General features: G+C 44.5%; 1 protein-coding gene across 6 annotated transcripts in view; it reads right to left on the bottom strand.

Moving 5' to 3' along the window:
* MRO (maestro) overlaps window positions 1-26153 on the bottom strand; it is a 31249-nt gene that overhangs the window by 4880 nt on the left and 216 nt on the right. Inside the window, exons 2-7 of one of the 6 annotated variants that reach the window (XM_010376777.2) lie at window positions 20403-20524; window positions 8921-9023; window positions 6808-6954; window positions 5168-5350; window positions 1469-1624; window positions 63-170 (exon numbers count right to left, since the gene is read on the bottom strand). In XM_010376777.2, the coding sequence (XP_010375079.1) occupies window positions 63-170; window positions 1469-1624; window positions 5168-5350; window positions 6808-6954; window positions 8921-9019 (693 nt within the window). In that variant the 5' untranslated portion in view covers window positions 9020-9023; window positions 20403-20524. Of the gene's footprint in view, window positions 1-62; window positions 171-1468; window positions 1625-5167; window positions 5351-6807; window positions 6955-8920; window positions 9024-20402; window positions 20525-20715; window positions 20738-26153 lie in introns of those variants that run through there. The other 5 variants (XM_010376775.2, XM_030925974.1, XM_010376779.2 and 2 more) reach the window with 5 other exon arrangements.

Here is a 26153-nt window from a genome sequence, read left to right as displayed (position 1 = left end):
CGTGTTAACCACCAGGAGGGCAGGGACCGGAAGAGAATTCTCTCCTATCCTGGCTCACTCACCAGCTGCCGGTAGAGCTTAGTGTTCCTTTGATCTTCTTCACTCTGGAAGCTGTATTCCTTCCTTAGTTTCAGATATGGAGAACAGGCTCGAAATGTTGTTTTGCAAGCCTGAGAAAAATAATGTTACTATTTTATTTATTAGAGCATTCTATAATCCCAAGCAAGGAAAAGTATCCCAGAGGATCGCACCCAATCTGTGGTCAGGGGGCCGCTGAAAGTGTGAAAGTAACTTCCAGGTAGTTTCAACATTTGAATCTTAAAGGATGTATACTTATAAGATGGCCATGTCTATAATTTGGGGACTGGTGGGAAGGGCATAGCTTTATAGTTTAGCACAGCCCTTGTTATTATCTCATCAAAAGTAGTACTGGATTCCGAAATTTAATTTCTGTCTCAGTAACTTAAAGAAGGCAAGTGGTTTGGTAGAAAGCTTTGCTCCCAATTGGTTTGAAACGTTCACCAAGTCCCACTCCAAAGCAGGCCTGAAGTTGATCCAACCTTGTTAGGACACATTTTCTCCAAGAATAAAACAAAACTACCAGAAGAAATTAATAAGTCATGGGTGGAGCCAGGCGAGGTGGCTCACGCCTGTAATCCGAACACTTTGGGAGGCTGAGGCAGGTGGATCACCTGAGGTCAGGAGTTCGAGACCAGCCTGGCCAACATGGTGAAATCCCATTTCTACTAAAAATATAAAAAATTAGCAGGGCATGGTGGCGGGCACCTGTAATCCCAGCTACTCAGCAGGTTTAGGCAGGAGAATCACTTGAACCCCAGAGGCTGAAGTTGCAGTGAGCTGAGATCCCACCATTGCACTCCAGCTTGGACATCAAGAGCAAAATTCTGTCTCAAAAAAAAAAAAAAAGAACAAAGAAAGAAAGGGAAGGAAGGAAGGAAGGGGAAAGAGAGAGAAAGAAAGAGAGAGAGAGAGAGAGAGAGAGAAAGAAAGAAAGAAAGAAAAGAAAAGAAAAGAAAAGAAAAGAAAAGAAAAGAAAAAGAGAAGAAAGGAAGGAAAGAAAAGAAAGAAAAGAAAAGCAGCTATAGGTGGGAAATCTATACCAAGCACAATGACAAAAGCTAACTGGGCATGAATAAATATCCTCATTATGTGGGCTGCTGCACCATTGATTAAATCTGTGCCTCTCTGCCCCCAACCCCATTACCCTGAGCTTATCTAGCATTGACAAGTACTGGGCTTGGGCAGGTGGGGCAGATGGAAAATAACACTCTTGCTCAAAGAGAGATTACACACTGAAGAGGCACCTTGTCTAGGATGCATACAGCAATGCTGCTAAGTATCTACAGCAGTGCTAGCAGGAACCCCAGGGTCTGGCGTCTCAACTCGCAACTCCCTTTATGAATAGCATGGAGATGTCACTCTGTTGTTTGCAGAGTCAAGGTCTTACCTTGGCAACCTGGGGGTTTCTGTCCTGTAAATGGATCAGGAGGGAATCTCGTGTCTGCTTAACCTGACCGGTGAAAAATTTTTTCCATTTCCTCCCGGCAAAGGCAGCCAATTGCCCAAACAAAACAAAGGCCGAGTATCTCAGACTGTCGTTCTCCTGTGGTCCCCATCGACAAAACAATAAGAAAGCCAGATCATTACCAAAAGGCAATTGCATCTGAACACATCACAGCCATCAATCAGAACACATCACAGCCGTCACTCTTGTCTGTACATTACAGGGTGGGTGGTGAGATCTGGTCTAAAGTACTTAGCTGGGTGGGTGGGGATGGCTTGAAGAGGGCCTAAAGGCTTCAGTGAACCTCTTCTCCAGCAGATGAGAGGACTAGCCTGGGAAATCACTAGTGCTACTCCCACCTTCCCAGATTTTTTGTTCATTATTTCATGTTGTGGAGATAGAATACATTTGTAAAGTTCCCAAAATTCAAAATAACCAAAAGCTTTATAGAAAAAGTAGATCTATTTCCTACTCCTCTCCATCGGCCACCAAATTTTCCTCCCCACAAGCTAATAAAGTTATGTTTTGTGTGTATCTCTCCCGAAAATAAAGAAGAAAGATGTATATCATGTGATCCTTTCCCTCTTCTCTACATAAATGGAAGCACATGCCACTGTTGTTATGCAGTTTGAGTGTTCATCAGTCTGAGAGCTCTTTCTATGTCAATAAACAAAGGAGTTTTCATTTTTCTTTTCTTTCTTTTTCTCTTTTTCTTTTCTGCACGAAAATTCATTCAACCAGTTCCCTGTTTATTACTCCAGCATTTTTGCCAAGTCTCTTTTCTTTGCTTTTGGTCTGAGTTTCTCCTATCTGCAGTAGATATAATAATCATGTTTCTTCCCCCAACACCCTCCCACCTCTCCCTGATTCCAGTCTGATTGGTTGGTTTGTCCCTGAGTGCATTTCAGTGGACTCCACCCTCTCTTTCTTTCCAAGGTGAGCTGTTTGGTCCAAGTATCACCTTTCCAGGTGAGGAGAACAAGGCCCAAGGCACTTAAGGAACTTGCCCAAAATCACACTGTCAGGTAACAGAGCCAGTATAGTAACCCAAACACCTGACTCCTGGTGCACGGGTTTTGTAGTCTAAGTCCTCCTTCAGGTAAACCAAAGGGAGGAGGGCTGGGATGGGCCTTCACAGGGGGGAAGGAGCACCAAGAACTGGGGGTCACAGAGACCCAGCAAGACTGAGGACCACTAATGGTATCGTGAAATATATTTTAAAAATTTAGCACATGATGCATACCGAAATTGCCTTAGGATTGCATTTTATTTTATTTTTTTTTTAGACACAGCATCTTGCTACATTGCCCAAGCTGGCCTCCAACTCCTGGGCTCAAGTGACCCTCCTGCCTCAGCCTCCTGAGTAGCTGGGATTACAGGCACACACCACCACACCTGGCTTAGGGTTGTATTATCTTCACTGCTCTATCAGTGAGGGTGTGTGTGTGCGCGCGCGCGTGTGTGTGTGTGTTTAACTAATTTTAATGGAGAATGTACCCCATCCAAAGCCATACCCTAATGCTATAATATGTATAGACACGTAAAACAGATGCCCGTCCTCCTAGGGACGGGCCTCAGATAGTGAAGAGTGCTATCTGTAATCGAGATGTAAACTATCAGCAAACAGCTCTGCATAAGAATTTCTGTGTCTCTACGTGGCCAGGGACTTCTGCTCAAAAATTCCAGGCAACCAGGGTTTTTAAAAATGGTTGAAGGCCAGGCACATGTCTCATGCCTGAAATCCCAGCCCTTTGGGAGGCTGAGACAGGAGAATTGCTTAAGCCCAGTTAGAGACCAGCCTGGGCAACATAGCAAGACCCCATCTCTACAAAAACTACAAAAATTAGCCAGGCATAGTGGCATGCACTTGTGGTCCCAGCCACTCAGGAGGCTGAGGTGGGAGGATCACTTGAGCCTGGGAGGTTGAGGCTGTAGTAAGCTGTGTTCCTAGGCCACTGCACTCCAGCCTGGGCAATATAGCGAGACCCTGTCTCAAAAAAAAAAAAAAAAAAAAGTGGTTGAACGACAAACAAGTTCTGGAAGTTCAGATGGCACCTCCAAGAGATTTAGAGCCATTTCCCCAGAGACATCTGCTTACACTCCAATGTGGTAAGTAGGGACCTTTCCTCACTCCCTCCCCAGAGAGGACCGGCTTACATTCAAGAGCAAAAATCCCTCTGTGTCTCTGGAGCAGGTGGGACACATGTGCCCAGCTCCTATATGAGCTCCAAGTTACATAAGGTCAAGGCCTCTTCTCCCCTCCTGTGCTGCTGACACATCTGGCTCTCACCATGTGGCTCCAGAGAGAATTAGGGCTTGGGGACATGCTGCAAATCTCTCTGGGAGTAAATAAAAGATCTGTTCGCTGTTCTGTAGGTCTTGTCTTTCAGGGACAGAATAACTGGCAGGCTAACTTGTTAGCTTGCAGTCAGGGTCTCTGACTCTTCTCAGTTTCGGACTGAACAATGTGCCGGTGCACTTTTTGCTTAGCCTGACTTGTCATCTGAGAGTTAAGAGTGCAGCCCTATAGTCAGAGGAGCTGGTGGCATGGCTACTTCCTGGCTCTGTGAACTTGGGCAAGTTTTAACCTTTCTGTGCCTTGGTTTCCTTGTCTACAAAGTGAAGATAATTTCAGTGCCCATCTCATGACAGGGTTATTGTGAAGATTATATGAGATGATTCATGTAAACTGCCTAGCACTGTGCCTGGCACACAGTGAGGGCTCACTAAATGCTAATCATTGCTATTGCCACATTTATAAGACAGCATTGACTACATGTTAGTCAATCAGTGTACATCATCATCAGTGTACATATACCCACTTCTCTGTTAAGATGAATACTCGCCAGGCGCAGTGGCTCACACCTGTTATCCCAACACTTTGGGAGGCTGAGGCAGGTGGGTCACTAGAGCCCAGGAGTTTGAGACTAGCCTGGGCAATATAGTGAAAACCCATCTTTACCAAAAATACAAAAATTAGCCAGGCATGGTAACATGTGCCTGTAGTCCCAGTTACTTGGGAGGCTGAGGTGGGAGGATCACTTGAGCCCAAAAGGCGGAGGTTGCAGTGAGCCAAGATCACGCCATGGCACTCCAGCCTGGGCGACAGAGTGAGACCCTGTCTCAAACAAACAAAAAAACCCTTGAGGGGTAGAGATAAAATTCTATGCATCTTTATATGTCCTCCCAACCCTAGCACAGCACTAGTCTCTCAACAAGATGTGTTAATAAATAAGTGAATAATAGAGACCTTGTTCCCCAGCAACAAACCATCCACAGCTCACATTTTTTTTTTTTTTTTGAGATGGAATCTTGCTCTATTGCCAGGCCGCAGTGCAGTGGTGCGATCTTGGCTCACTGCAACCTCTGCCTCCCAAGTTCAAGTGATGCTCCTGCCTCAGCCTCCCGAGTAGCTGGGACTACAGGCGTGTACCACCAGGCCCAGCTAATTGTTTGTATTGTAGTAAAGACAGGGTTTTGCCATGTTGGCCAGGATGGTCTCTGTCTCCTGACCTCGTGATCTGCCCACCTTGGCCTCCAAAGTGTTGGGATTACAGGCATGAGCCACCACGCCTGGCCCCACAGTCACATTTCTAATCCCACTTTGATTTCAATAAAGCAGAATTTCTCTAATTTACTTACATCATCTAATAAAGTCCTGGTCTGAAGTGTGATGTCTATGAAGAAGGAACCCAAACCTTTCCCCTGGATCTTGCCCAGAACGACGGTCAGAGTCTTCATACTCTCATGGATGACTTCCAAACTCACAGGATCATACAATCCGTATACCAGCAGGTCGAGGACAATTTTCTTATGCTTTCTCACCTGTCACCAAGGTTTGAAAAGCATTAATAGCACAGGAATTGCTCCCCATGGGTTGAAAAGCAACCCCACATCTAGGCTACTAATAACCTAGGACTTGAATTAAGAGACCAAGGATTTTTTTCAAGATCTGCACAACTCTCATTAAAATAGAAAAGCTCCATTAGCCCAACCCAAGAGCCCAGCTCAGCCTAGGAAGGAAAACAAAAAGAGTGATCTGGAGTGTGGCATGTGGGTGGGTGAGGCTGGGTAGGGCTCTTCAAATAGGGCGGCAGACCTGGGTGATCTCAGGGCCTGGGGAGAACTAGGTACCTTTATAGTGGGGAGGAGACAAAATGGGCACTGAAGTTGGCGGATGGTAAAACAGGAGGTGGAAAAAACATCTTTTACGAAACAAACATAAATTACTAGAAAAAAATCACTTAAATTCATCAGGACGGGTAACAGCTGTGAGTTTATCCTTCCTGCAGCTCTGTCTCCCACAACTGATATTGCTGAGGTGACATGAGCCTAAGATGACCCTGAATGGGTGACACCTTGAATAAGTCTCCTCCCCTTGAGTGCAGAAGGAAACTGTGACTCGCTTCCAGCCTACGGACATGACTTTATATTGCATAAGATTCTTTTTTTTTTTTTGAAATGGTGTCTCGCTCTGTTGCTCAGGCTGGAGTACCTGGTGTGATCTCTGCTCATACCTCAGCCTCCCGAGTAGCTGAGATTGCAGGCATGCCTGGCTAATTTTTTGTATTTTTACAAAAATACAAAAGAGATGGGGTTTCATCATGTTGGCCAGGCTGGTCTTGAACTCCTGACCTCAAGTGGTTCACCCGCCTTGGCCTCCCAAAGTGCTGGGACTGCAGGCGTGAGGCACCGCAGCCCAGCCCATAACACTCTATCTTAGCAGACAGGAGGAGGCAACACCTTCCTGCTGGCCTAGAGGAAGCGAGTACCCATCTACACGTCTACAAACATCGAGTACACATCTACAAACAAAGATCTAGTACACAGCTACAAACAAAGATCTAGTACACAGCTACAGACATCTCATTTGGTCTACATAATGCTGTGAGAGAGTGGCTTCCAGGCATTGAAAGTGGCCCCTGGCATACAGCAGTCAAAAAAACAGAAACCTCTGTCCCGCAATGGGAAGCAACTGAATTCTGCCAACAACTATGTAAGCGAACCCTAAGCTTCAGGAAGGAATGCAGTCTGGCAGACACTTGATTGCAGCCTGGTGAGATCCTGAGCAGAGGACCCAGCTGAGCTACACCTGGACTCCTGACCAGCGAAAACCGAGATAATCAACATGTGTTGCTATAAGCTGCTAAGTGTGTGCGGTGGTTTGTTCTGGGGTGATAGATAACTAATACCTCAGAGACCATACTCCAGCCCTGGAGTCTCCACACCAAGAGGGTTGGAGAGGCATAGGCGGCTGGCTGAGCCCCACTCTCCTTCCCTACCTTGTCAGGGGCTTCACAGGCCATGGTTCCCAGGCCTCTCATTGCCATGTGACGCTTTTTAGCATTGGGGTCCCGAGCTCTTTCTGCCAAGACGAAAAACACATTCTTCAGAGGCTCCCGCTTCTGGAACTTCAGTTTCCAAGAGACCTGGGTGATGGGTCAAAAATGTATTAATTTGGGAGTGTTCAGAGTCATACCCAATCCCAACCCCAATCCCTCCCTCTAAAGAAAATCCCGCGATGGCCTGCTCAATTTTACCCCTTCATTCTCCTACTAAAAATGCCTGGGTTTTGTTGGAAATGTACTCATTTGGTCTACACAATGAATAAATTGATGGAGAAAGAGGGCAATAAAGATAATGCAGGCTGGTGTTGAGGTAGGTTTAGAAGATTATGGGGAGAGGCTCTAGAGCAGCTATGGGTGTGATAGAAGTTGAAAGAAAGAAGACTTGATCAGTGTTGATGTGACCTGGGAATAGGGATCCGTTTCACAGGGAAAGGAGTGCCGTTACTCCTCAAAGAGCTCTCTTTACCCCTTCTTTTCCAGCTCTTTCCCATTTTTCTGCTCTCCTTTGTAGCCAAATGCCTTGAAAGACTTCTATACTTGTTTTCTCCCATTTGTCTCCTCCCATTGCCTCTTGAACCCTCTGCAATCAGGCTAATGTCCCCTCACCCCTACCCTGCCATATGGCTAATTCCAAGGGTCAGTTCTCAGTAGTCATGTTACTCAACCTCTCAATAGCACTTGACACAATTAGCAAAGCATATCTGCAAACATCTAGTGCACATCTACAAACATTTCAGGACTGATCTAGTGCACATCTACAAACATTTCAGGGCACTTAAAGGATGTCCCAACTCCAGAATGCATGCATCTGAACATGCAATTAAGAGCAGGAAGAGAAATTCATGAATAATGCAAATTGGGGAACACTGTCTGATGCAGAAACCTGTACTTTAAGAACTAAACTCTATCACTCCTGTAATGCCAGCACTTTGGGAGGCCGAGGAAGGCGGATCGCCTGAGGTCAGGAGTTCGAGACAAGCCTGGCCAACAAAGCAAAACCCCGAAATCCCATCTCTATAAAAATACAAAAAATTAGCTGGGCGTGGTGGTGGATGCCTGTAATCCCAGCTACTTGGAAGGCTGAGGCAGGGAGAATTGCTTGAACCTGGGAGGCGGAAGTTGCAGTGAGCTGAGATCACACCATTGCACTCCAGCCTGGACAACAGAGCAAGACTCCGTCGCAAAAACAAACAAACAAAAACACTGAACTCGAAGTAATTGCAGGGCCAGGGATGGGACAAGAGATAGGCTAGTCTCTGAGCCTTTGTAGTAAGCCTGTGAGCTCTCATGCAGGAAGACCCTGGTGTGCAGCAGGACCCAAAACACAGCAACATGTACTAGAGTCAGAATCAAGATGTTGAAAGATCCAGACAAGATCAAAGAAGACAAAAGCCACCTCCCCACCATCCTTAGAGAGGGGCCTAGAGCGGGAGACTGGCTTGAGATTCAGCTATCTCAGTAGTGCTATGGATGAGATTTGGTGATTTCCAAGCTTCATTAGTATTCCTGGATTTTCATTACAGTTCATTCCTTTTTTATCTAACATTTTTTTTTTTTTTCAAGACAGCGTCTCACTCTGTTGCCCAGGCTGCAGTGCAGTGGCACAATCTCAACTCACTGCAACCCCTGCCTCCCGGGCTCAAGCGATCCTCCCACCACAGCCCTGAGTAGCTGGGACTACAGGTACATGCCACCATGCCCAGCTAATTTTTGTATTTTTGGTAGAGACAGGGTTTTGCCATGTTGCCCAGGCTGGTTTAGAACTCCTGAGCTCAAGTGATCCGCCTGCCTCAGCTTCCCAAAGTGCTGGGATTACAGGCGTGAGCCACCACACCATATTTGTATTATTGAGTTAGCAGCAAGTTATTCTCAACTAATCTTCTTGTCATCCTGTAAACATCCTATCCATGTTAAAAGAACTGTTATCAAAGTTTTTTCAGAAGGAACTTCAGGGGAGCAGGACTAAGTAACCACAGACCAAGCAAACATACATCTTACAAAACAGCTGCTGGGAGGAGAAATGTGTTCATAGTATTTTGTGTCAGACCTTGGAAAAGAAAGATATCATTGATGTCCTTTTCTGCTTGGGCTGGGAAGTAGGGATGGAAAGGGGCTGGCCCAGGATTCTCCTCTGTCTTTGGTCCATGGAACTAAAAAAAAAAAAAAAAAATCACATGAGCCACAGACACTTAACATCAACAAACATTGTTGTACAATGCATTGTGCTGGGGTAAGAATATAAAGAGCCAGCAATCCTGAGGCCTGTCTTTAGGAACCTTCCACCGTGGTGAGGAGATAGAACAGTCACATAGATAAATAGCAACCCAAGGCAGCCCAAGAGGAATAGCAGCTTGGGGGTCAAGGGAGATCTGCCCTCTGGTTCCCCACTCCATTTTGCAGATTTCTTTTATCACTATCACCAAAGAAGTAAAATGCAGATTCCCAGGCTCTGCCACAGAGTTCTCATGAATTGAAATACAGAGTAGCCTCAAATGTGTTTTTAAAAGTTCTTCAAGAATGTAAATTGGTACCTCTTTTTAGAGAGGATTCGGCACTGTCTCTTAGCACTTTAAAGCACACATAATTGGCAATTCTTTAATCCTATAGAAATTAGCACATCATATGCTCAAAGATATACACAAAGGATAGCCACCATAGCACCGTAATAAACAATATGGTGTTCTTTAATGGTTTGGGCAGGGGAAGGGGGAGTGGGGCAGGGGTTTGAGATAGGGTTTTACTCTGTCTCCCAGGGTGGAGGGCAGTGGCAGGAACACAGCTCACTGCAGCTTCAACCTCCCAGGCTCAAGCAATCCCCCTGCCTCAGCCTCTGAGTTGCTGGGGCCACAGGTGCATGCCACCACACCAAATTAATTTTTTTTTTTTTTTTTTACGTTGTCCAGTCTTGTCTCAAACTCCTGGGCTCATGCAATCCTTCTGCCTCAGTCTCCCAAAGTGTTGAGATTATAGGCTTGAGCCACTGTGCCCAGCCAATGGTTTGAAAATAAATAAATTACATATATTACAACTATACAACTTTACAAAAACTGCTATGCAATCACTAAGAAGAATATTGGGCAGATCAACATGTGCTAACATAATCTCCATGATATAATTTTGAGTGAAAAGTGCAAATCCATGTGTACAGTACTTTACCACTTGTGTAAAATCAAAATGAGGGCAGGAAATACATATGTACATATATGCTTGCATATGCATAGAAGGAGGAAAAATACCCAAGAAACATTAAGAGAGATGACTTCTGGGCTGGAAATCCGAGGAACTGAAATTGGAGGGAAACTTACTTTTTTCACCCTTTTTTGTATATGTACGGCTTGTAATTTTACCATCTGCATGTGTTATTGAAAGAGTATAATATACATAAACATAGCTTACCAAGTGATTCTGATCCACAGCCTGACTTGGGGCCAACAAGTACAAACCAGCACTTCTCAAACTTTAATGTGCACTAAAATAATTTGAAGATCTTGTTCAGTGTGTCTGCAGCGGGAACTCGAGATTCCGCCTTTCTTCCAAGCTCCCAGGGGATGCCAAGCAGGTACTATGTTTTGAGTGGCAAGGGCATAAAGTTAAGAGCCATTGGAGCCGAGAGAGGACCATGGGCTGGAACAGCTGGTGAAGACTTCCCAAAGCACACTGGTGAGCTTGGAAGCAGAGGCAGAGCATATACGACACTTTGGGATTCAACGGGATCCCATGCAGTATCATGGTGATGGTAGCAGTAATGATTAAAATAGTAGGAGAGAGGTAGAACATAGGCTACAGGGGCTAGTTAAAGGCCAGCTGTGGAAGACTCTGACTTCTAAAGAGCTTGATTTCAAATGTACTTTGTAGATATGAGTACCCTGATGATTTTCTTTTAATTTAGGTGAAATCCATGTAACATACAATTAGCCATTTAAACAATGTTCTGCAACTACCACCTCTGTCTAATAGCAAAACTTTTTCATCACCCCGAAAGAAAACCCTGCACCCATTAGGCATCCATTCACTATCCCATCCTCCCCCAGCCCTGGGCATGTTAATCTGCCTTCTGTCTCAATAGATTTACCTATTCTGAATATTTCACATATATGGAATCATACATTATTGTGATCATTTATAACTGGTTTCTTTTTCTTAGTATATTGTTTTTGAGGTTCATCCATGTTGTAGTATGTATCAATATTTTGTCATTTTTTATGGCCGAATAATATTCCATTGTATGGTTATACCACAATTTGTTTATGCATTCACCTGTTGATAGGCACTTGGGCTGTTTCCCTGTTTTGGCTATTTTGAATAATGCTACTATGAGTATCTGTGCACAACTATCTGGGTATCTGCTTTCAGTTATTTGGGGTATATACTTAGGAGTAGAATTGCTGAGTCATATGGTAATTCTTTTTCTTTTCTTTTTTTTCTTTTTTTGAGACAGAGTCTTACTCTGTCTCCTAGGCTGGAGTGCAGTGACTCACTGCAACCTCTGCCTCCTGGGTTCAAGGGATTCTCTTGCCTCAGCCTCCCTAGTTGCTGGGATTACAGGCGCACGCCACCATGCCTGGCTAATTTTTGTATTTTTAGTAGACACAGGACTTTGCCATGTTGGCCAGGCTGGTATTCAACTCCTGACCTCAAGTGATCCCTTACCTCAGCCTCCCAAGGTGTCAGGATTACAGGCGTGAGTCACCAAGCCCAGCCATCCTATGGTAATTCTATGTTTAACTTTTTGAAGAACCACCAAACTGTTGGTTACACCATTTTACATTCTCACCAGCAATGTGTGAGGGTTCCAATTTCTCCACATCCTTACCAACTTTTATTTTCCATTATTATTGTTATTTATTATTAGATCCATCTTAGTAGGTATGAAGTGGTCTGTCCTTTGTGGTTTTTATTTGCATTCCCCTAATGACTAATGGGGCTAAGCATCTTTTTGTGTGCTTGTTGGTGATTTATATCTTCTTTGGAGAAATTTCTATTCATATCCTTTGCTCATTTTCCGTTGGGTTGTCTTTTTCTGAGTTGTAAGAATTCTTTATATATTCTGAATACTAGACCATTATCAGATATATGGTTTACAAATATTCTAGCCCATTCTGTGGGCTGTCTTTTCACTTTCTGGATAATGTCCTTTGTGCACAAAAGTTTTGATGAAGTCCAATTTGTCTATTTTTATTGTTCTTACTCATGCTTTTAGTATCTATGAATCTATTGCCACATCTAAGGTCATGAAGATTTACCCCTTTATGTTCTTTTAAGCGTTTTACATAGTTTTAGCTTTTCTATTTAGGTCATTGATCCATTTTGAGCTAATTTTCATATATAATATGTGGTAGGGGTTCAACCTCATTAGAACCATTGACTTGTATACGTTTTGTGTTTTCCTTTTTTTAATAGGAGAAATGGCAGGCAAGCAGCTGCAGCCATTCTTAACCCCGCCTACCTTAGGATCACCTGGGGAACTTCTAAACATCCAGACCAAGTCTACCATTATCTCCAGAGAGGGGCCCAGGCATCAGTATTTTTTAAAGCCCACCAAGTAATTCCAGCAGGCAGTCACTGAACTACAGTGACCAGTGACCAACTGTCTTGGTTTTCCCAGGGCTGGGGAGCTTCCAGGGACATGGGACTTTCAGTCCTAAAGCTGGAAAAGTCCTGGCCAAACCAAGACACACTCTTCTCTGATACAACCTGACCCTTTTCAACAGCTGTACTTTGGAACATTTGACTTCCTTGATCTGGAGGTGCACGGGGACTTGATTTCTCTGCCGTCCTTGCCCCCCAGGTAGATTTGGTCCATGAAATCCTAGGTGGATTTGCTCCATTCCGGAGAGGTCCATGAAAACACTCCCTCACCCCATAACTTCCAGGACCTATATCTCCTTCCTATCTGGCCAACAGGAATCTTCTCACCACTGCAAGGGGGAACCAAAATAAAACCCCAGAAAAATTGCATCCCCACCAATTAGCGAGTTTCTCTTTCCATCAGTTACCTGGCTGACGAGATTCTCTGTTTGCTTCAAGGTATTCCCACAGGCTTCCTCACTAAACCAGTGGCTCTCACACTTCAGTGTGCATCAGAATCACCCAGCAGACTTGTTAAAACATTTTGATTGTTGAAACAGCAATCAAATGATGAACCCATGAAACGGGGCAGTTTTGGTGGAAGAAGCTCAGGCAGTCCCTATGGTGATGGTTATGGATCTGGTAGTGGAAACAGTAGATATGGTAGCAGAAGGTTCTAAAAACAGCAGAAAAGGAGGCTGGGCACGGTGGCTCACACCCTTAATCCCAGCACTTTGGGAAGCCGAGGTGAGTGGATCACCTGAGGTCAGGAGTTCGAGACCAGTCTGGTCAACATAGTGAAACCCCATCTCTACTAAAAATACAAAAATTAGCTGGGCATGGTGGCGGGCGCCTGTAATCCCAGCTACTTGGGAGGCTGAGGCATGACAATCGCTTGAACCCGGGAGGCAGAGGTTGCAGTGAGCCGAGATTCCCAGGCCCAGGCCCCAGAGTTTCTCATTTTGGGCATCGGCAGCAGGGCCTAATAATTTCTATTTCTAACAAGCTCCCAGGTGACACTGGGATGTGACTGGTTTGGTGACCACACTTGGAGAACCACTGCATTAACAGAAAGAAACCACAGCAGTACAGTGTTGCTTCTCTCCAGAATAAAGGGATTTTAAAATTCACATTGAGGATGGAGCTGGAGGTCATTATTCTAAGCAAACTAACACAGGAGGAGAAAACCAAGTACCACATGTTCTCACTTGTAAGTGGGAGCCACACGTTGAGTGCCCGTGGACACACAAAAGGCAACAGACACCAGGGTGGAGGGCAGGAGGAGGGTGAAGAGTGAAAAACTACCTGTCGGGTACCATGCTTACTACCTGAGTGACAAAACAACCCATACTTCAAACCCCTGCAAGACACAATTTACCTTTATAACAAACCCACACATGTACCCCTGAAACTAAAATAAAATTTTAAAATTTTAAATTTGGTGCTGGAGAGGATGTGGAGAAATAGGAACACTTTTACACTGTTGGTGGGACTGTAAACTAGTTCAACCATTGTGGAAAACAGTATGGCGATTCCTCAAGGATCTAGAACTAGAAATACCATTTGACCCAGCCATCCCATTACTGGGGATATACCCAAAGGATTATAAGTCATGCTGCTATAAAGACACATGCACACGTATGTTTATTGCGGCACTATTCACAATAGCAAAGACTTGGAATCAACCCAAATGTCCATCAGTGACAGACTGAGTTAAGAAAATGTGGCACATATACACCATGGAATACTATGCAGCCATAAAAAAGGATGAGTTCGTGTCCTTTGTAGGGACATGGATGCAGCTGGAAACCATCATTCTCAGCAAACTATCGCAAGAACAGAAAACCAAACACCGCATGTTCTCACTCATAGGTGGGAATTGAACAATGAGATCACTTGGACACAGGAAGGGGATCATCACACACCAGGGCCTATTGTGGGGAGGGAGGAAGCAGGGAGGGGTAGCATTAGGAGATATATCTAATGTAAATGACGAGTTAATGGGTGCAGCACACTAACATGGCACATGTATACATATGTAACAAACCCACATGTTGTGCACATGTACCCTAGAACTTAAAGTATAATAAAAAAAAATTATAATTTGGCTCACATAGAGCCAAAAAACACGCTTGGTTGTTTCTTTCTGGGGCTTTCCTTTTAACAACTTTATGTTTCAATAGAACCTAAAGATTCTCAGGTCAGATGCTCCGGATCAGAGCCAACAGGTGCCTGACAATGGGTACAGGGAGCCTAAAAGAAGCAAAACTCCTGTCCCATGTTGAAGGAGGGGTTGAACACAATCTTACTTTAGACAAATAGGACTGGTGATTTATATTAGCATATTTGTGAATTTGAATAGCATTAAGATTACCTTCAAAAAAAAAAAAAAAGCTCAAAGTGGAGGTAAAGCTGTGACCCAGTTGCCCCCAGCCTGACTCGGGCCATCACCATCTGCCCCTGCAGCCAGTGACAGGAGCAAGACCCATGGGAATCAGGGCGGTTGAGAAAACTGGTTCTTGGTGGCCTGAGCTTTGAAACTACAAAGGCCAGTTTAAGAGACCATTTTGAGGAATGGGGCACACCCACAGATTGTGTGATAATGAGAAACTCCCAAACAAAACATCTCGGGGGCCTTGGTTTTGTGACTTACGCTGGTGCAGCAAAGTGTGCTCAATCACACAAGGTTGGTGGGCATGTAGCGAAACCAGAGACAGCTGTTTCTAGAGAGGGTTCTGTAAAGCCTGGTGCCCATCCAACAGTACAGACAATGTTTGCTGGGCACGGTGGCTCACGCCTGTAATCCCAGCACTTTGGGAGGCCGAAGTGGGCGGATCACGAGGTCAGGAGATCAAAACCATCCTGGCTAATACGGTGAAACCCCATCTCTACTAAAAATACAAAAAAATTAGCCGGGCATGGTGGTGGGCGCCTGTAGTCCCGGCTACCCGGGAGGCTGAGGTAGGAGAATGGCGTGAACCCGGGAGGCAGAGCTTGCAGTGAGCTGAGATCGCGCCACTGCACTCCAGCCTGGGCGACAGAGCAAGACTCCATCTCAAAAAAAAAAAAAGAAAATATTTGTTGAGAGTAATAAGGAAGAGACAGAAGAATATAATTTGAGAGACTCCTTTGAAAAGTGTGACAAGATTGAAACCATAGAAGTTATGAACCAGGCACAGTGGCTCACGCCTGTAACTTCAGCATTTTGGGAGGCTGAGGCAGGCAGATGACTTGAGCTCAGGAGTTCGAGACCAGCCTGACCAATGTGGTGAAACTCTGTCTCTACTACAAATACAAAAGTTAGCTGGGCATGGTGGTGCATGCCTGTAATCCCAGTTACTCAGGAGGTTAAGGCAGGAGAATTGCTTGAACCCAGGAGGCAGAGGTTGCAGTGAGCTAAGATCATGCCGCTGTACACCTGGGTAACAGAGCGAGACTCCATCTCAAAAAATAATAATAATAAATAAAAAAGTTAGGGAAGCCAGGCAGAGTGGAAAACAGGATTTGCTCTTATAACTTTTGATGATCATGAAACAATTGATAAAATTGTTGTTCAGATAGACTATGCTATTAATGGGCATAATTGTGAAGTAAAAAGGGTCCTTTCTAAATGAGATGGAGTCTACTGGATCATAAAGAGGTCACGGAAGTGGATCTGGCAACTTGGCTGGTCGTGGAGGAAACTTTGGAGGTGGTGAAGGTAATTTTGGCCGTGGTGGGAACTTTGGTGGAAAGGAGGCTATGGTGATGAAGGTGATGGCAGCAGAGACAGTTATGCAGGAGAGGACGGTGGATAGAATGGATTTGGAGGTGACGGTAGCCACTATGGGTGGTGATCCTGGTCATAATACTAGAGGGGACCATGGTGGTGGTGGACCAGGATATGAAAACCAAGGTAGCCCATATGATGGCAGTGGTGGATGATATGATGGTTACAATGAAGGAGGAAATTTTGGTGGTGGTAACTATGGTGGTGGTGGGAACTATAATGATCTTGGAAACAGCAATCAAATTGTGAACCCATGAAATGGGGCAGTTTTGGTGGAAGAAGCTCAGGCAGTCCCTATGGTGATGGTTATGGATCTGGTAGTGGAAACAGTAGATATGGTAGCAGAAGGTTCTAAAAACAGCAGAAAAGGAGGCTGGGCACGGTGGCTCACAACTGTAATCCCAGCACTTTGGGAAGCCGAGGTGAGTGGATCACCTGAGGTCAGGAGTTCGAGACCAGTCTGGTCAACATAGTGAAACCCCATCTCTACTAAAAGTACAAAAATCGGCTGGGCATGGTGGCGGGTGCCTGTAATCTCAGCTACTCGGGAAGCTGAGGCATGATAATCGCTTGAACCCGGGAGGCAGAGGTTGCAGTGAGCCGAGATCATGCCTCTGCACTCTAGCCTGGGGGATAGAGCGAGACTCTGTCTCCAAAAAAATAAAAAATAAAAACAGTAGTAAAGGGCTACAGTTCTTAGCAGGAGAAAGGATGAGAAGCTTTGGGAAAGCAGCGAGTTACCTTGAAATAGTCATCCCAAACGCATTAGAGGAACTGTAAAAATCTGCCATGGAAGGAACAATGATACATAGTTAGAAAACTTACTGTAGCTTAAACAGAAAACCCTTCTTGTTCAGGACTGTCATAGTCACAGTTTGCAAAAAGTACAGCTATTGATAATGCAATGTAGCATTGGCTAGATGCACATCCCTATGGTCTTTTATCTGCTGTAATTTTTTCTTTTCCTTTCATTACATCAGGTATATTGCCCTGTAAATTGTGGTAGTGGTTCCAAGAACAAAAAATTAAGGAATTTTTAACTTTTCAATATTTATATAGTTCAGTTTTTCCACATTTCTGAACACTTTAACAAAATACAGTTTTGAGGGTGTTTCCTTGTGAGTTAACAAATAAAGAAGACCATTGTGAATTACTATTTTGCATAAATTTTGCTAACGTTAACTGTAAAGAAACACCAGCTGACTTGCAGTTTAAGGGAATTCTATTCTCCCCATTTCCAAACCATGATCTGAATGGGTGCTGACATGTGGAGAGAATAGATATTTGTATGCTTGCAATGTCTGTTTTAGATAAATAGGATTGGGTATTTAAAGTAGCATATTTATGAATTTAATAGCATTAAGATTACCTTCAAATGAAAAAATTTCAAATTTCAAAATCAAAATAAAAGAAGCAAAACTCCCTGAAGCTGAGGGCCCACTCACCAAGGAGGGCACGGGCCTCATTATAAAGCAGCTGGTATCTCTGTTCCAAGGCATAAGAAAATCATGCCTGAAGCTCCTTTCCATTGGGAAGGAAAACAAACCTGCTCCCCTGTTCTTTCTGCTTGACTTCTCTTCCAAGATTAGCATAACAGCTAAGGGCTTTAGCCAGCCAAGGCAGCTTCCCCAGGCTTCAGAAATCAAGCAGCCAGCCTCGCCTTCATAGGCGTAGGTAGAACTCAAGGTCATGCTCCCGTTCGGGGCAAAGTAAATGAGAACTGAGTGGCTCCGCCTGGAAGATTCGATCTGTGGTTAGAGAAACTCATACAGAGTTCTATCTTGAGCTCACTACTTCTTCTAGCAAACCCTGCCTCCCCAACATAAGAAAAAAACTGTGATGTCGTTTAATCTCACAGTTGTCAGGGATCATCTCAATCTTGGGTGTGGGAAAAGTAAAGCATTTCTCAGTGTTGGCTGAGCCTTCTATATCAGAATTCCCCGGGGTACGTGTTATAAATTCCAAGCCAGAGGTGGGTGCAGTGGCTCACACCTGTAATCCCAGCACTTTGGGAGGCTGAGCATCCCTTGAGCCCAGGAGTCCGAGGCTGCCGTAAGCCACAATTGCGCCACTGCACTCCAGCTGGGTTGACAGACCAAGATCCTGTCTCTAAAAAATAAAAATAAATAATAATAATAATAAACTCCAGGCGTGCCCCAGAACAATTGGATCCGAATCTCAGGGAGTGTTGGGCCTGAGCATTGCACTTTTTGTATATGGTGCCTAGCAATGCTACACGCATGCTGATATAGAAGAACCTCTATCCTGGAAATTAAATAAACTCCGCTAGGCTGAGTCCATGCAGTAGTAGAAACCATGGAAGTCAGGGAGGGAGCTGGGGCCGAGGGATGAGAAGGGGAAGGAGGTCAGTGTCTATGCAGAGAACAAGAAATTGATACCATATGTTTGTGAAGCACTTTGAATTTCACTTTAAAAATAAAATTAAAATCACAGCAGCTGTTTGTCTATGATTTATGCAACTTTTCCAAGATGCTATTCTTCAGTTAAAAGTTTCCTTAAAAAATAAAACAAATTAGGAGTTAAATCAAGGTCACAAGGCCCCTCGCCAGAGCCTTGTGTTTCCTGTACTCGCAGCTTCTTAAAGGACTCCCCCCACCCCCACGCCCTCCTTCTTGCCTGCAGTGCCTCCCTCCTTTCTAAAACATTAAGTCCTTTACACCCAATCCAACAAAAACAAAAGGATCATTCTCATCTGTTGCAACACAGGATCTCAGAGAGGATCGTTTTAAACACACTGTGAATTAAGGTAGTATACAGATTCCAAGACTTCTTAGGGTGTTCTAACTCCTCCTCCAAGCCCACTCACCCGTACACGACAGGCATTCTTTCCTAGGAGAATTACATTTTCTGGTGGGTTTCTATGGTCACCACACGTGCCTAATCTTGTATAACCAAGACCAGGAGGTCACCTCGCCATTTGCAAGCCAAAGACACAGCTAGCTCTGCTTCTAGTTTTACTCATCTCTGTACACATTCTTCAACCAATTCTTTCTCTAGAACATACTCCTGAGTGAGCTATGTGCAGACCCCCTGGTTTTCACCAACCCCACGACCCCAGCTGGGACTTGTGTTCACTGCCATGTTGTGCTTATACCTGATCTCACTGAAGATATGTGGATTTGGGGTAACTTAGAAGACTGTTTTATGCTTTACACTGACTCCAATCTGCTTTTGCAAACTTGAATCATTCTGACTCAAAATATTAGATTTTTGGTCAATAATCCTTTTATTTATTGAAGCCAAAAGGTATATTATGAAGGCCAAAATTATAAAACACTTTGATTTTATCTCCTTATCTGTAAAATGAGCAGAAGAAACTGTTAGATTGCTTAAAAATCCTTCCAACACTGAACTTATAAATCACAATAGTAGGCTGAGTGTGGCGACTCACGCCTATAAATCCCAGCATTTTGAGAGGCTGAGGCAGGCAGATTGCTTGAGATCAGGAGATCAAGACCAGCCTAGGCAACATGGTGAAACCCTGGCTCTACTAAAAATACAAAAGTTAGCCAGACAAGGTAGTGCACACCTGTAGTCCCAGCTACTCAGGAGGCTGAGGCAGGAGAATCACTTGAACCCAGGAGTCAGAGGTTGCAGTGAGCCGAGATTGTGCCACTGCTTGGGCACAGAACAAGATCCTGTCTCAAAAAATAAAAATAAAAATAAATCGTCTTCATTTAAGAAAAGAAGAAACTGGGGCTTAAAGTAATGTTGAACAATTAACTCAAAGTCAAATAGTAGTGGCAGAGCAGATTTCAGGACTCTGAAAGCTATCCTTTCAGTCACTGTACTAGAAGCCTAGGTTCAGCTCCCTGGCAATGTCCTGTGTGCTGAACCAGGGAAGACAGACCGCATAGACATTTCAGTTTAAAGTGTCAATATCTTCCCTGTGTCTCTGTCATTCTATTATATTGCTGACAGTAGAATGATCTATAACTCATCTGTTGATCAATTAACATAGTTTGTGAAAAGCAAACAAAATCAGCTTCCTGGTCAACATTGCCCACTTCAGTTTTACAAAGAGAACATTACCAAACAGCTATCCCCTAGAGGTTGAACTCCCTCTGATACCGGTGACCAGAGTGACATTCCAGAAAGGTTTTGGGAACCCAAGTGCAGCCAGGACACCTCCAGCTGCATCTGGGCTGCCCCGGCCAACAGTGTCCCTTACCTGCGGCTCCTGCAGGCGGCTGCCACGTGATGAACCGGAGCCCGTTCCGGACTCGGGAGGGCTGCTTTCCCGGGTAGTAGCCAAATGTGATGACTCGGCTAAATTTTCCCAGCCCTGAATTCCTAACATACAAGAAGGGAAATTAGGAGGTGACGCAGGGTCTGTTCAGGACAACGGGTCGGCACAGAGTGATGGAAAGTGAGAATCAAATAAGAGGGGAAAGTCAAAGTTTACAGAGTATTGGGGCGGGAGTGGGAATTGTTCTGGAATGAAACCGACATGAATACTGTGGGCTGGCACAAGCATCACTTGCGCCCTTTGCTTCCCCACGCCATGCTGAGGTGTTTTTCCTTCTCCTTGCTGTGATATCCCCCCTCATTCTTCCCTCACGTCAGCCTGACCGACACTTTCTGCAGAAATTCTGTAGACGGCAATTCTGGGGACCTTCCCTCTGCACCAAACAAAATGGCCCTGTCAAGGCCCGTTCCCCCTGCGGCCGCGAGATGGCGGCATGACTCAATGGACGGGTTCCAGGAGGCCTCTGCACAGAGATGCCGCCATGGCTGCCTCCTTCCTTACATAATCCTGTTAGAGCGCATTTAATCTAAGGATGGGACACTGTGTTCCATGCCAGGCAGACTCATCGTGACTGATTGTTGCACCAGCAACAAGAGCTTTAACCGCTGACGTCCCTTCCTGCTCAAGAAACACCACATGTCCTGAAAGGAGCGATTTAAGCTCTCAAAATGATTTATTGGTAAAAAGCAAAGCAAAATTAAAATAGGGAACTACAGCACCTGCAGAATTTAGGAGCCTCTCTCCCTCATCATCCCACCTTCCCCGGACTCTTCAACCACGTGCATAAATCTATTTATCAATAATTAGTTATCGTCTCGCTCTGCCTTTCCGTATGCCTTTCTTTCATACGGAAAATATGTCCTAAAAGAAAAAAAGAACAGTTATATTTTCGAAGATGGAGGAGCTTATTGTTATGCTAATAGATAACATTCAATGAAAACTTCTATGTGCCAAATGTTGGGATAAATATTACATAGACTATCTCATTCAATTGTTACATCAAACCGAAAGTTAATACTCCTACTACAGTCTCCATTTTAAGGCTGGAAAAACTGAGGCACAGGGAGATTACCTTGACAAAGCTCATGCAGTTAATTCATGGCAGAGTTAAAATTCAGCCACAGGCAGGCTAATGTGAGAGCTTGGACTCAGCCATGATGCTATGCAGTGGACTGGTCTAGAAAACCCAATGAGGAGATAAGCAGAAAAATATAAACCAGAGAAATATGTCAGAGTGGAATATGAAAGAAAAAAGGCAGAAAGAAAGAAAATTGATGCTGCTGAGAAAATAAGAAGAATGAGGCTAAAACACCACCCTTTTCAGATTAAGTTACAAGGGCACCACTGTGACATTTGAGGACACAATTTCAATAGAGTGATAGAGAAAGGAAGCTAGGCTGCAAAACTAAGGGGCTATGAGGAAAGAGGAAATTGAGATGTCTTGCTGCAAAAGGAAAGCAATAAATAGACTAGAAGAGACAGCAAAGTCAGGCAAAAGCATTTTGGTTTTCTTGTGTGCTTTTTAAAATGGAATAAAGCCTGGCCTTGTTTGAAAGTGGTTGCAAGGGAGCCCTAATATGTGGGTGGTGCTGAGTAGTGGTAATAGGAAGAGGTGGAGGGGGGCATCAAGGGCACAAAGGAAAGGGTTAGCTCTGAAGGAGGAAGAAAGGTGGCTGCCTCTGTCTGCAACTGGGAGACAGCCACAGAGATGAAGATACATCAACATGAAACTGAGAGGAATGGGCGAGTTCAATTCTTCCAAAATAGCTTTAATCTTTTCAGTAAAACCAGAGTGAGGTTATCGGCCAAGAGTGAGAATGAGGTTTATATGGCCATAATCTATATACTGAACTAATCCATGTAGTGCTTAGAATGACCAAAAAGGTAATAAGATTATCCAAAGAAGAGAGGAGACTGGAGAAGGGAAGTCCGAAGTATGACTGTAAAGATTCTCTGCAGAATCTCCTTTGTGAATCAGAACTGAAATTTACATCCCCTCCTCCCCCCGAACAGAAACATAACAGGCACACTATTAATAATCCCTTGTGTCTAAAGTTTCTTTGTATTCAAGTTTTAAGACATTGGACAGAGAAATAGTATCTTCTCTACTGCTAAATAAGAGAACTAATATGCAGATAAATTTTCCTGTTTGGCTTAAAACTACAAAGAAAATCAGGGCCAGAACTGGAATTGATATCCAGGAACCTCTCTGATACTTGCACAGTGCTGCCTTCAGCTCTGCTAAACAATTCTCATAAAGGGCCTGGATGCAGCTAACTGCCCCTAGAGAATCCCAGACACAGCACAAACATGGGAAGCATCAAAATCAACTCATGATGCCCACAGGAGTCTAAGATTCTCCTTATGTGGCCCTGGTCACAGTGCAGTTCTCTGGAAATTAGAGGGCAAGTTTGATAACTTGATTGCAACATATTTGTATACCGATAACACGATGTCTTTAAAAGAACACACCATAATTATTTAATGTAAGGGTTTAATGACTCTATTTTCATTCTCAATTAACATTTCCTTATTGCCAGAAGTACACTGGGGCTGACACAACTGGAAAAAGCAAAGAGGGTAATTATTTAGCCTGCATTACTGATGAAAAGGGCAACAGGCAAAGCTAAAGCAATCCACAATTCACCTTCTGTTTAGACGGAGATAAGGACAAAAGAGAGTCACCAATCAAAATGGTTTATCTTCAGTTTCAGGACTTTTAGAAGCACTTCCCTGTGTCTGTGCGTGCACAATGTGTAATCAGGAAATTTATCTTTTTTATTTCATTTCTTTTTTTTTAAATGAGACAGAGTCTCACTCTGTCACCCAGGCTGGAGTGCAGTGGGGGGATCTTGGCTCACTGCAACCTCCTCCTCCCAGGTTCAAGTGATTCTCACGCCTCAGCCTACCGAGTAGCTGGGACTACAGGCGCCTGCCACCACCCCGGCTAATTTTTGTATTTTTGAAGAGACGGGGTTTCACCATGTTGGCCAGACTGGTCTCCAACTCCTGACCTTAGGTGATCTGCCCGCCTCCAGGATTACAGGCATGAGCCACCGCGCTCTTCCAGTACATTTATCTTAAAGGGAGAGATTTAAGTTTCCTCCCTCTCATCTTCTTTCAGGAAATACATCCCCCGCACCCCGCCCTCCAGCTAAGCGAAACCCTCTCTTGATTTTCACTTCTAAAAAGAAATAAAATCAGCCACCTCCTTAGCCACAGGTTGTGATTACCAGCTTCTCATTCTTTCTTTCTTTCTTCCAGTGTTTACCAAGATCCCGCTTCCATGCAGGCAGAGTGCTCGGCAGGTGGGACCAATACTCAGACTGCGCTCTGGAGGAGAATCGACCAGCAGCGGACTTGGGACTGGGGCTTATGTGCCCACAGCGCAAGGTAGGAATTGATAAGAGCCAAGGAGAGGAGGTGATAATGAGTCAAAGAGCAGTCACTAGGGAAAACCCTTCGTAGAGGATGGAGCATCCACTCCTGTGCTTAGTGAAACCAGTTAGACCGAGACGAGAAACGCCTCCCAGGAGGCAGGCTCAGTGAGAACACGAGGCCATGAAAGCACGCCAGCTGGCCACCCGGATGAGCCACCTAACCTGACTCCTCCACAATCCACTCGCCTCCCAGGTGGAAAGCCTTGGGAGACTCTTCCCAAACTTCATGCCACATTTGCTTCCCATTCCTCTACCTATGTGTCATAATCTAAAAACAAAGGTATTTTGGCTGCTAGTCTTTGAATGAAATAGATGCTGCAGGAAGAAGCATTGGGGTTTATATCCCTCGGCTTCAAATACCCTCCAGCACATGGAGACAGGAGTGCCCCATGGCCCAGGTCTCCTCACGCCCAGATGCAGTTCTCCAAACTCTGTAAACAGTAAGCTGTCTCATCCAACCCTCCATCTGGCTGTTATGCCTTCCGTTTTCTCTATTTTATTACTTGATAGTTACTATTGGTGCCAGAATGCGAGAAAAAATTCAAGCTCTTTCTGTAGCCTCTTGGCCTGGGGTAATCTCTGAAAATGATTTGCCTATCCCTTGACCCAGAAAACTCCACAAAATCATGCAAACCAAGGGGTTCAAATCTTTATGTTACCTTTAAGAACACCCATGTAACTGTGCAGGCCATCAAGGTATGCATACCCCAAAAAACACCAAGTACCTGAAAGATGTCACTTTTCAGAGGCACTGTGTGCCTTTCCATCATTACAAAGGTGGAGCTGGCATGTGTGCCCAGGCCAAACAATGGAGCAGGATGCAGGCTTGGTGCCCAAAAAAGGTGTCGAATTTTTGCTGCATGTGCTTAAAAATGCAGAGAGCAATGCTGAACTTCAGAGTTTAGATGTACATTCTTGGATCATCGAGCACATTCAGTTGAACAAAGCCAAGATGTACACCGTATTTACAGAGTTCATGGTCAGATTAACCCATATGAGAGATCCCTCTGCTGCATGGAGATGATCTTTGCTAAAAAGGAACAAATTGTTTCTAAACCAAAAGAGATACTTACACATAAGTAAAAGGCATCCCACAAGAAACTGAAGAAACGACACAGCCTAGGAATACATTCAGTATAAGATAATTGCAAATAATAGTTTAGCCAGGCATGGTGGCTCATGCCTGTAATCCAAACACTTTGGGAGACTGAGGCGGGAAGATCACTTGAGCCTAGGAGTTTGAGACCAGCCTAGGCAGCATAGGGACACCCCCATCTCTATAGTTAAAAAAAAAATTTTAATTACCCAGCCAATGTGGCATGTACGTGTGGTCCTTAGCCACTTAGGAGGCTAAGGCAGGAGGATTGCTTGAGCTCAGGAGGTCAAGGCTAAAGTGAGCCATGATTGTGTCACTGCACTCAAGCCTGGGTGATAGAACAAGACACTGCCTTTACTTTTCTTTTTTTCTTTTCTTTTTTTTTTTTTTGAGACAGAGTCTTGCTCTGTCACCCAGGCTGGAGTGCAGTGGTATGCTGTCGGCTCACTGTAACCTCTGCCTCCCAGGTTCAAGCAATTCTCCTGCCTTAGCCTCCCGAGTAGCTGGGACTACAGGTGCGTGCCACCATGCTCGGCTAATTTTTTGTATTTTTAGTAGAGATGGGGTTTCACCATGTTGACCAGGCTGGTCTCGATCTCCTAAACTTGTGATCCGCCCACCTTGGCCTACCAAAGTGCTGGGATTATAGGCGTGAGCCACCACATTCAGCCAAGACACTGTCTTTTAAAAACAAAGTTAAAAAAAAAAAAAAAAGGCCAGGAGTAGCGGCTCATGCCTATAATCCCCACACTTTGGGAGGCCGACACAGGAGGATCACCTGAGGTCAGGAGTTCAAGACCAGCCTGGCCAACGTGGTGAAACCCCATCTCTGCTAAAAAATACAAAAATTAGCCAGGTGTGATGGTGCATGCCTGTTATCCCAGTTACTTTGGAGGCTGAGGCAGGAGAATCACTTGAACCTGGGAGGCAGAGGTCGCAGTGAGCCAAGATCACACCACTGCACTCCACTCCAGCCTGGGCCGCAAGAGTGAGACTCCATCTCAAAAAATAAAAAACAAATAAATAAAAATTAAATTAAATGAAAATTTAAAAAATAAGTTCAAGTTTAAATGCCTTTCCTACCTGAGATATTAATTACTCCCATACCATCACCAACACCCCACTTCCAAAAGGTAA

This window comes from Rhinopithecus roxellana, chromosome 21 (assembly GCF_007565055.1).
Source record: "Rhinopithecus roxellana isolate Shanxi Qingling chromosome 21, ASM756505v1, whole genome shotgun sequence".
NCBI lineage: Eukaryota > Metazoa > Chordata > Mammalia > Primates > Cercopithecidae > Rhinopithecus > Rhinopithecus roxellana.
This window is presented reverse-complemented; position numbering and strand designations above follow the sequence as displayed.